The sequence below is a fragment of the Topomyia yanbarensis genome, chromosome 1, assembly GCF_030247195.1.
Source record: "Topomyia yanbarensis strain Yona2022 chromosome 1, ASM3024719v1, whole genome shotgun sequence".
In the NCBI taxonomy this organism is placed as follows: Eukaryota; Metazoa; Arthropoda; class Insecta; order Diptera; family Culicidae; genus Topomyia; species Topomyia yanbarensis.
The window spans coordinates 179,808,671-179,820,695 of NC_080670.1; the positions used below are offsets into that span (position 1 = coordinate 179,808,671).

Below are 12,025 nucleotides of genomic sequence, written 5' to 3' on the forward strand. Positions count from 1 at the left end.
TACAGCAAGGTCAAAACCTGGAAAGAAATTTCTCCAGGTATCCTCCCTAACGGATTCCACTGTTCCGACATGACTTTAAAAAGCAAAATTGCAAGTATGCAATGCAAGATCGTATAGTCGTACCTCGATTTTGCCGTCGTCCATATACACGGGGATCTTGATTTAAACGTCGTCCAGCTCAACTACGTGTTTAGGTTGGTATGCTAAATGAACCTGTTTCGCTGGGCTAATTTTTTGAACAATATCGATACCGTGTGGTTGGTATGATGAAACTAGTTTATTCCTGTAAATCCAAGCTTTATATTTGTCTTCAGTAAATGTTCTCGCGAATACTAATGCCTATAATCAACGACCACTATAATCCGCCGAAACTGGATTTATTTCTTCTGAGAGGGGCTACATGCCTACGCCAGTGTTTCTAAGTAGCTTGTGTGAATGCTTCAGCAACGAATGAATGCGCGTTTCACGCGAACTGATTACAACTATTCATCACACCATTTCTCTCTCTCTCGCTCTCCCCGACAGGACAACGGCAAAACCTGCAAGGACGGCCCCTCCAACTATCTCATCTTCGCCCACCGCACCGACATCCGGCAAGTGTCGCTGGATAGCGACTACCAGATTGACGTCGTTCTTCCGCTGCCACCGATATCCAATGCCGTCGCACTGGACGTAGATTCCCGAACCGGGGACATCTACTGGGCGGATACGATCGAGGACGTTATAATGAAATCCTCACCGGACGGAATGCGAGTGAAGCAAGTGCTCAGCGAAAGCATGGATAGCGTCGACAGTATTGTGGTGGACTCGATTGGCCGGAAAATCTACTGGGCCGATGCTGGACGTTGCTCGATTGAAGCTAGCGAATTGGATGGTAGCGTCCGTACGGTACTGATCTGGCACGATCTGGTGCATCCGAAAGGAATCGCAATGGATTACGAAAGCGGATATTTGTTCTGGTCCGATTGGCGCAAAGATCCGATCATTGAACGTGCCGATATGGACGGGGATCGAAGGAAGGTCATTGTTGCAACAGACCTCGGATACATTTCCGGTTTGGCAGTTGACGGACTGGAGAAGCGAATCTACTGGACGGATGCCAAAGCGAAAACGATTGAGTCCTGCGATATGAATGGAAACTCCAGAAAAATGTTGCTGGAGAATCTTCCGCATCCGTACGCACTGGCAGTTACTCGCAACTGGGTCTACTGGACGGATTGGATCACTAAGGCGCTTCATTCGGTACCGAAGACGAACACTAGCAAGATTCGAAAAGTGGCCACCGATTTGGAGCAGCTGATGGATGTTAAAGTTGTACTGGAGCAGGATGAGTATACGGAGAACCCGTGTGGTAAAAGCAATGGCGGATGTTCGCATCTGTGTCTGAGAAAACCGAAAGGTTTTTCATGTAAATGTCCCACCGGATTACTGATGAAGGAAGGTAATTCCAAAGAGTGCAAACAGGTTCCCGATGTAAGTTCATCCTGTCTTGTGATAGATATTTTAGATTAACTACTCTTTAATTCTTCCCAGGAATACCTTCTGATCGCCCTTCGTTCCGGAATCGGCCGCATATCACTGGACACACAGGATCTGTTCGACGTAGTTCTACCGTTCGAGGGAGTCCACGGAGTGGTTGCCTTGGATTACCACTTCGACCGGATGTACATCTTCTACGCGGACGTTAACGTGGACGCTATCCGACGAGTCAGTATGCACAATTTATCCGACACCAAAGTGATCGTCGCCAGCGGGCTAAACACCCCGAACGGCATTGCCGTCGATTGGCTGGCGGATAACCTCTACTGGACGGATGCGGCATTGAAAAAAATTGAAGTCTCTCGACTGGATGGAACCTGTCGGAAGGCATTGCTAACCGGCGGTTTAGACGATCCACGATCGATCATTCTCTATCCGAAGCGTGGCTTTATGTTCTGGGCCGATTGGGGCCAGGCACCAAGAATCGAACGAGCCTACATGGACGGATCGGAACGGCGAAGCATTATCGATTCGGAGCTCGGATTCCCGACCGGTCTTGCGATTGATTTCGACGCAAAGAAACTGTACTGGGCTGACGCTCAGCAGGATCGAATTGAAATGTGTGACTTTGACGGGAAACGTCGAATCCGGGTCATCTCCCAGGCTACACATTCGTTCGGATTGACGCTGACCGCCAGCCACATGTACTGGACCGACTGGCACAACAAGTCGGTCCTGCGGGCTCCGAAGCGTGTCGCCTCTCCGGTGGAAGAGGTTCGTTTTGGACTGCGAGGTGCTCTCGAGATTCGATCCGTTTCCGGTAATCGTCAACCACACGATTGGAACCCCTGCGGTCAGGACAACGGTGGCTGTACTCACCTGTGCTTATTCGCGGAAACACGCTACGTCTGTGGTTGTCCGGATGTTCCGGACGAAACCCACTGTCGGCTGGAACCCGCCTTCAATGTACCGATCAAAACCAACGACGAAATCACCGCTACCCTAGAGGACGAAAAACCGGCCAAATCGGACGGATCTACCGTGTTGAGCAAGAACAAAATGCACGCCCAATTAGTTATCATCGCTACCGCCATTCTAGCTGGCTTACTCATAATAGTAGTCATCGCCATCCTAGGTAACATTCCAACTAATCATATATTTCTCACCTAATCGCAAAGCATCAATCCATCGCTAACACAATCATATCCCTTCCCTGTTATATATGTATGTTTATTGCGTATACTTACTACACGGCACGCGCGCGCTCGTCTCCCACGCCTTTTAATCCCGACTAACAACGGCGGTGTGTGTGTGTGCGTATGCCCCCTCAGTGCTGATTGTTAATTCCAAACGGAAACAGAGTAAGAAAACGTCCCGCAGCGGTAGCGACGTGCTGACATTCACCAATCCCAACTACAACGGTGTCGACGGGCTGTGCCATCCGGGCGGTGAGGCTAGCAGTAGCAGCAGCAGCTCTCGGAATACCATTTGGAAGCGGCTCAAGTACGATCGGGCGCAGGTAAGATCATGAGAAGCAAAATTTTGTTTAATTTGTGAGTAGTTTCAGATTAAGAAATAGTGTTACAAAACTAAACTTAGCCTTACAGAACTGTCTTGTTGTTGATAATGAAAATACTTATTGTAAAAATGAAATAATCGATTCTATGGAGACGCTCGGTTGATCAAGTCTGGCGATCTCTTGTACACCGTACTTGCGTCTCCTTTGGATGCCAACGTGCACCAAAGTTGAAAAATTGTACTCAATAATTGCTTGCAAGATGCAAGAGCTTGCGTGAAATATTAAGCTTGCTGAATCGTGGCGTATAACAGTTTTTTGGTAGATCATAGAAACGAATAGTTGGAAACGAGCAGTACCTTATTGAGCAGACTAATCGAGCAAAGTCAATAAACATTACTTACGACATTTGAGGTACATTTAATCATAAATTTCAAACTGGTATACGCTGCCGTTCTATTTGTTGCTTTAAAATGGGAGTAGAACGGTATGTTCAGCAGTGTAAGAGCATGTTCGGGAGTGTTTTAGTTCTAGATTCATAATTTTGACAGTTCTATAATATAAAACTGAAAGTTTTAAAACAAGAACTTGCTGTCCCCAGCAGCAGTTTTAGCGGATGTTCTATTCAGTTTTAAATTTATGTCTCGCCATACCTTCAGCGTTACTGCATTCAAATTTATTTCCCCCCAGTCTATCGGGTCTAAGTGTCTGCGCTGAAAACTTTGTGTGTATTTAAAACACAGTTCAAAACGTGTTTCAAAAACAGCAACAAATAGAACGGCGTCGTATAACAGTTTTAAATTTGAAAACAAAACTGTTCGAAATTATAAAACAAAACGCTCTTCTGGGGATGTGAATGTTTCAGTTCCAGTTCTACTTTGAACACGTATATGGCACCCCTATCTCATTTGTATTGAACTGACATAAGTCAACATATCAGCGGGCACATAAATTGTGGGCCTCACTGACAGTTCAAATTGTTCTGCTCATTTTGCTCGAAGCTCGATTTTCACTAGTCAGATACTGTACGGCATGACTCAATTTTTAGACATTTGTTAAAAAGCGGAAAGATTGGACAGCTAATTGAAGAAATGTTTTGTTTTGGACATGTCAGTGAATAACAAAAACTTTATACCATGGAGCACCAACAAATTAAACGAATTTGACTATTTCAAAATTGTGTCGAATGAAATTGAATTTGTTTATTGTGGATCGACCCTAACGCGGCGTTTTAGATGTTGGCTTTGAAAGCATGGCGGCGTAGCAGATACCTGACTTTGAAACTCCTGTACAAAATAAAACGCTCCTGAACATGCCCTAATATTTTCTTCAAGCGTTTCAAAGCAGAACTAGAACAAATACAAACACATCCCCCAGTTGTTTCCGAGCCTTTCAACGGAGCAAATCGTTATACTTCACAGTGGTGTTCGGTGTGTAAGTTTCAGTGCGTGAAGGTCAGCCTTTGTTCGTTTGTTGGCTGCCGTTCTGCTGGTGCCGGTGGCAAGTACAGTGTATTGTTTTCGCTGGTGCGGAACAATCGACGTTACTGCAGATAAGTTTTGTCTGTTTTCCCCTCTCGTTTGCTTTCTTTCCTTTTCTCTTTTTTATTTTTCCTTGCAATCTAATAATAACACGTACGTGCCTGGTGTGGCCGTAGAAATCGACGGGGTTGTGTCAGAACCGGGCCTGAAGTGCGAAGAACTGTTGGAGCACGGGGTTGGCTGCTTTAAGGACCCCTCATTCCACCAGATTAAGATCTTAGAATGCTAACAATTATATACCGCAAACACCGAGGGAGGTAAGACTACCTTCTCTCAATCAGGCTCTCTTCGGGTGACTTTCGCCGGGTCTTCTCTTCCCAACTACATCCTCCTTGACAAAGGTCGCCTACCTGTTCGCCTGTTTGTACCGTGGGTCATGAGCTGCAGCAATTGCAAGCAGTTGGGCCAGACAGCCACCCATTGTGGAAATAAGAAACGATGCGGCAAATGTGAGGGAGAGTATGAGGATGACTCTTGCGGCAAAGAAACTGAAAAGTGTATTTACTGTCCTTCGCATGCTCTTCAGTCATGCCCTGCGTACAAACAGCGCGGGGATAAAACTAAACGCTCCCTTTTTTACAATGGAGAAGACCTTTACGTCCTAGCCCAGTACACGTGCTATTGGTAGGGTCCAATCTACCACACGGGGTGCACTGGGGGCGTGTCGGGCTCGAATGGTGACGCTGCCATTAATACCGACTAAACTCCATTGGGCTCCGCCATCATTCCTCCCAGGAACTACCTCTCGGTATTACTTCTGGGGGGATGGCTGTACTAAATGTACTCATTCACTCTCACTCACGCGTTCATACGTCCTGTATGAGGCTTACTTGGGTGCTCTCTCTGTCGCACCTTGATTCACTCTCAAACACTCCCACATGAGGCTGACTTTTGTGCTCACCTTTTTCGTTCCTTGCGAGGCTGACTTGTGTGCTCACCTTACTCATTCCTTGCTAGGCTTACTTTTGTGCTCGCCCCACCCATACCATGTGAGGCTGACTTGGATGCTCACCCTTTCACTCTTCTGCCACGCCATGAGGTTTCGATAGCTAAGTCCCAACATACTACGCTACGACCCTCCCGTCTTGGCATGAGGCAGTCCACTTATACGCCTATACACTCACTCTTCTGTCTTGCTTCGGGGTGCCTGGGTTTACCCCTTACGCGGTTGCCAGTCGCTGCGCCAAACCTGCCTCGGCATGAACAGACCATTCACTGCCTTTTTTTTGCGCTTGGCCTTTTTCGCTCCAGCTAACCAATCACTAGTTAGCCGTGCCCGTCGTCTGTTGCTCGGTTCGCCAGATTACCTGTAGCCTACTGGCAATCTGGATGGTAGCAGCCGAGACTGCGTTCCACTTCTCCACCGATTGACACATCCGCTGAATAAGGGTATCAGGGGTTGTGTCCCAGCCACAGACGTCAAGCATTGCTCTTCTTTCGACGTCGAACCGATGACATACGAACAGTATGTGTTCGGCAGTTTCGTCTACACCTGGGTAGTCCGGGTAGACTGGGACCTCCGCGTGCCCGAACCTATGGAGGTACTGTCGGAAACAGCCATGGCCTGACAGGAATTGTGTCAGGTGGAAGTGAACTTCCCCATGGGGTCTTCCCACCCAGCTCGATATGCTAGGTATCAGCCGGTGGGTCCACCTACCTTTCGAGGAGTTGTCCCACTCACGCTGCCATCTGGCGACCGAGGTTACCCTGGTGCGTTCGCGGGCTCCTCTATTTCCACGTAGCTCGAAACACTCCTCATCTTCCCGAATGAGCAGCCCGACTGGCATCATGCTCGCTATCACGCAGGATGCATCGTGTGATACCGTGCGGTAGGCAGATATCACTCTGAGGTTCATCACGCGGTAGGTGATCTCCAGTTTCTGTAGGTAACTCAGTGCTCTTGACGAGCCGCCGTACCTGAGGATAGATACGGCAGCTGAGCTGTTGGACATCATCCTCGATAGAGCCGCAACAGCAGTCGACGCTCTCTTGCATGTATAGTCGACATAACTGCCGAAGGTCAGCTTGTCGTCTATAATGACTCCGAGAGACTTCAGACTTCGCTGTGAAGTGATCGCGACTTCTCCCACATGGATAACTGCATGTTGTGCCGACTTGCGGTTGTTGACGATAACTACCTCCGTCTTATGATGAGCGAGCTCCAGGCCTCTCGCGCTCATCCATTCCTCCACCGTGCTAATCGCGTGTTCTGCGGTTAGTTCTACCTCAGGAATTGACTCCCCGTAGACCTCCAAGGTTACGTCGTCGGCAAAGCCGACGATCTTGAGCCCAGGAGGGAACTTCAGTCTCAGAATCCCGTCATACATGAGGTTCCATAGCACCGGGCCTAGGATCGAGCCCTGCGGGACTCCGGCGGTAATCGGAACCCTTTTCTGACCGGCATCGGTCTCATATATCAGTACGCGGTTTTGGAAGTAACTTTCCAGCATCCGGTACAGACCCACCGGTAGGCTAAGCCGGTGTAACGAGAGCGCGATGGCATCCCAGCTTGCGCTGTTGAATGCGTTCTTCACGTCAAGTGTCACTAACGCACAGTATCGAATACCTCGCCTTTTTCGTTGGATCGCTATCTCGGCAGTTTTTTATCACTGAGTTGAGAGCGCCCACTGTGGACTTACTCTTCCGAAAGCCAAACTGGTTGCTTGACAGACCGTCCGTACCTTCCGCGTACGGGGTGAGCCTGTTGAGGATGATCCTCTCAAGCAGTTTGCCAGTCGTGTCGATCAGACAGATTGGTCTGTACGCCGATGGGTCGCCTGGCGACTTCCCGGGCTTCGGCAACAGCACCAATTTCTGCCTTTTCCATCTATCGGGGAAACGGCACTCGTCAAGGCATCTCTGCATAGCTAGCCTGAACATGTTCGGGTTCGCTATGATCGCTGCCTTGAGGGCGTTGTTTGGAACTCCATCCGGCCCTGGAGCTTTGTTCATTGCTAGGGATTTAGCCACTGCGAGTAGTTCTTCGTTCGTCACTGGAGCCACCATTTCGGCCGTGCCCGCACTGTCTCGTAGTGCAGGTGGCCAGGGGCTTGTGGCTCGAGACGGGAAGAGTACTTCGTTAATCGTTGCCAACCAGTCCGGAGACCGTTCTGGGGGTGAGGAGCAGGGATGCCATATTAAAATCTGTGTTTCAGTCAAAAAAATCTTTTTACCATCTGTGATGACTAAAACAGGAAAAAAATCTGTGAAAATCTGTGATAAATTTCAAAAAAATCTGTGAAAAATCACAATATTTCCAAAAATCTGTGAAAATCTGTGAAATTTTCATCAAAACGCCAAAAATCTGTCATCTGTGAAAAAGAATCTGTGATCAAAAATTGTGAAAAAAAATCTGTGGCATTACAGAAAAATCTGTGAATATGGTAACCCTGGTGAGGAGCCCCCTTTGGTCTTGGCCATCACAATCCTGTAGGCGTCACCCCACGGATTCGCGTTGGCACTCTCGCACAGGTTGTCGAAACACGCTCTCTTGCTGCTTTTAATGGCCTTGTTAAGGGCCAATTTCGCAGCTCGAAACACTTCACGGCGGTTCTCTCTTGCATCCTCGGTGCGAGCTCTTTGCATCCTACGTCTAGCTCTGAGGCAGGCTGACCGTAGAGCTGCAATCTCGGCACTCCACCAGTATACGGGGCATCTGCCGTTTCTTGGCAGGGTTTTTCTCGGCATAGTGGCGTCGCACGCGCGTGATAGAACGCATCCCCGCTTAGACTGTCGGTGTTGGCCTACAGTTGTAGGGCCGCGGTGAAAGCTTCGCTGTCGAAGTGATTGGACTTCCACCCGCGTACCTGACAGGGATCTCCCGCGCTCGGATGCTGCACACCATAGTTGATCCTAAAGCGGATTGCTAAATGATCGCTATGGGTGTAGCCTTCGTCTACCCTCCATTCCATGGCTGGAACCAGACTCGGGCTGGCAAATGTTACGTTAATCCACGCCTACACCCCGTTTCTACGGAATGTACTAGCGGAGCCATTATTAGCTAGCACAGTATCGAGTTTCGCAAGCGCCTCCATTAGCGCTTGGCTCCTGCTATTTGTACAGCGGCTGCTCCACTCCACTGCCCAAGCGTTAAAGTCTCCCGCTATGACTATCGGTTTCCGGCCCACTAGGTCTGACGAGAGCCTGTCGATCATCTGGTTGAACTGTTCTATTGGCTACCTTGGTGGAGCGTAGCAGCTGCAATAGAACACACCATTGATCTTGGCAATCGCAGCACCCTCGTCGGAGAAGTGTATTACCTCTTGAACCGGGAACCGTCCCGTTGTATAGATTGCCACCATTCCAGACCCGTCCGACACCCAATTGCCGTTGCCGGCAGGGATGCTGTACGGGTCTGATAAGAGGGTGACATCTGTCCTCGACTCCGAGACCGACTGCCACAGCAGCTGTTGGGCTGCTGCACAATGGTTAAGATTTAGCTGTGTGACGTTCACGGCTTCTTCTTATTTACCTCACCGAAGGGACACGAAGGTCCGCCCATAGCATGTTTATGGGCTTGCTTCTTAGCGGTGCAGATAAGGCACTTGTGCGGCTTAGTGCAACCCCGCTCCTTATGCCCCTCCTCGCCGCAGCTACGACATAGTTTGCTCCTGTCTATGCCCTTGCACTCGTAGGATTTGTGACCGGACTCAAGGCACCGATAGCACCTTTCTCGGTTACCTTTTTGGCATCCGCCTTCAGTAGCCTGAGGTAGGCTACTTGGGTGCCGGAGGGTCCCTCTCTCAAACGCACAGAGGCCCGCTCGATTATCACGTCGCATTGCTCCTTGACGGCTGCGACGACATCGTCTGCGGTCGTGAACTCGTTTAGATGCTTGCACTGGAGTCATTTCCGCCCCTAACGACCTGACCTGGGCGCCTTCACCCAGGACCTCTTGGGCCAAGGCCTTGTACACTGCACTAGATTGTGCGCCTCGCTTCAGCACCAGAAGCATTTCGCCTGTGTTGGTGCGTCTCACGCTGCGCACGTTTTGCCAGAGGGCCGAGAGGCTTTCGGCCCCCCTCATCGACTTTAGGACGTCGGCGAATGCTTCGTGTTGCACAGTACATGTGTACAGGTTTCGAGAACCTATTTCACAGCACAGACGAAAAACGAAAAGTTTGATCAAAATTGTTGAAGTCACATCAATCGCGAAATTAAAAAAAAGTCTTCCAGTCGATTGCCTGCAGTGAGTTATGAAGTCTAGAGAAGTAAGTTTTGGAAAAACTCTGCAACATCCTCCATTATCACAATAGATCTAAATACTGGTCGCAAGTGGTTCGCCTCCAACAAAAAAAATCCTCCATCTCACTATAATGAACCAGCGAGGGGACAAATCTGCGTTACAGGAAGGAAGGATGATATGTTTCTGAAGCAGCTAACGGCCCAAGTGCTTCTGAAACGGTGCAGTTCATTGAAGCTTCTTCATTTATGAACAGGGGGCCCAGGATTAGATTTCGCCTATTATTCACTGTACACATTTGTCGCATGTTCAGTACAGACATTCCATCCAGTAAGGTAGTACTCGCCCTCGAAAAGGTTGAAGGGTCTGAGAAAGCAAACCTGGAGGGGGTAATTCTTCAATCACCAAACAGTAGATGTGACGTGACACCACGTTTTTTCCCTGCACTGTTAGGATCGCGATTGTTACGGTATACTGAGTACCTCGAGTCAAATACCCACGTTTCGGTTAGAACAATAACATCATGATCGACATGTGAAGCAGCGACGAACAGCTCATCAGTTTTTGTGCGTAGTCCTCGCACGTTCTGATAGTAGATGTTAAGATGTTCCTGTAAGTAGCCTCCTGACGGTTGAACGGTAGAAGATCGATCGGCGGTGGTAGAAGCAAACGCCTGTAATTGGGGTGGGTTTTCAACCGAGGTAGCATCTGTATGTCCTACTTTGGAAAAACATATGCATTCATTATATTTACCTAAGCAAACGAATACAGAAGTTCCATGTTCTTCGAATTGGTCTGACTTGTTTTGAGCGTTGTTATCTGACCGGAAAAGATGACTGTTGGCAAGTTGCAATTGTAGATCAAATTCAGGGTGGGCCGTACCTCGAATAGCTTCGGGAGAACCTATATCCTTCTTAGCTGTACCTGATCGGAAAGGGTCGTCGCCGCAACATCCAAGTTCCGTTCCAAACGGATGGCCGTCGCTGACAGAATCGGGCGGATTACGTCCGTTGGCAAGCTACATGACTTCGCTGTGTTGCGTTAGTTGCTACGTGGCGTGACTGCCTAAATCTAGTTTGAAACAGGGGGCGTTTAGAACTCCAGGAAGCATGATCGGTTTGCGTTTGATTTTCAGGAGTTCTCGCCCTATTGGCATTGTGACAATAAGTGCACTTTCGGATGTCTGAAACACACTTTTTATGTTCGTGCCCTTCGGCGCAAATCAAACAGCATGGGGACTTCTTGCATGGGACGCTCTCGTGGTTAAATTAAATCGTTCGAGGGAAAATAATTATCAAACTGCTAAATTTCAAAAAAAAAGTTATAAAAAAACGCCAAATGGTTCAGAGCCTAAGTAGCTAGCCTTGTAACAACCCAAAGAATAGGTTCATTTAACATTAATTTAAGTACTTTCGAGTTGTTCCTTTTAGTCGCACTTAGGGCCGATTTGTTCACCCTCACTTAATGCTTAAGCCAGGTGTAAACGTACCGGTGAACCTGGTTTAAAAATTAAGCGAGGGTGAAGAAATCGGCCCTTAGTGTTTTTAAAACCAACACGAGAGATACGACTCTTCTGTTCAAGAAAATGTTTTCTTCAGTTATTAAAGTATTCTTAAAATTAGGTAAATTTACTTTAGATTTAAGTATGCTTAGGAACCATCCATAAATGACGTAGCATTATATGGGGGAGGGGGGAGTTTTGTATTTTGTGATGATGTGTGACGACAGGGAGGTAGGGAGTCATGTCATGCTACGTAGCTTTTTAATGTAGAATACATTTAAGGTTTCAATATAGGGGTCCCGTTTCAAAATATCGGCCGCGGCGCCGCGTCAGATTTTGAACGTTAATAACTTTTATCATACTTAACAGAATGATTTGATTTTTAGGGCAATTTGTTGCAAATATGTTCCTCTATGCTGTATTAAAATTTGAAGTATGTATAACATGTACTAATAACAAAAAAAATGTGTTTTGAAAAATCTTTCGAAAACGACTCGGAAAAGTGAAAATTTTCAGCCCATCCCGCACAGAGCCGTCGTTATGGTAGACCAACCGAACAATAAAATAATGAAAAATTTATATATAGGTCCACTATATGTTTGTTCGTATGGTTATTCGCATTGGGTTGCTTGACGAGAGCACTTGGTGGGGGAAAGACGGCATATTCCTTTGGTTAGGCCATTAGAAGCCGGACGGAAAGGAAAGGCTCATGCACGGCACGAGAACGAGGGAGAAAGCGATAGTAGTGCATATTAGCGCGATTATATAAATATCTGTCGGTCGGTTTTTCTCATCATTCGTATTCG

The 12,025-nt window shown here is 47.8% G+C and overlaps 1 protein-coding gene across 3 annotated transcripts in view; it reads left to right on the forward strand.

Annotated features, from left to right (window-relative positions):
• Positions 1–12,025, forward strand: part of LOC131683257 (low-density lipoprotein receptor-related protein 4) — a 110,456-nt gene that overhangs the window by 67,953 nt on the left and 30,478 nt on the right. For 2 of the 3 annotated variants that reach the window (XM_058965097.1, XM_058965089.1), the window contains exons 7-9: positions 526–1,473; positions 1,534–2,614; positions 2,811–2,998. In XM_058965097.1, the coding sequence (XP_058821080.1) occupies positions 526–1,473; positions 1,534–2,614; positions 2,811–2,998 (2,217 nt within the window). Of the gene's footprint in view, positions 1–525; positions 1,474–1,533; positions 2,615–2,810; positions 2,999–12,025 lie in introns of those variants that run through there. The other variant, XM_058965105.1, reaches the window with a different exon arrangement.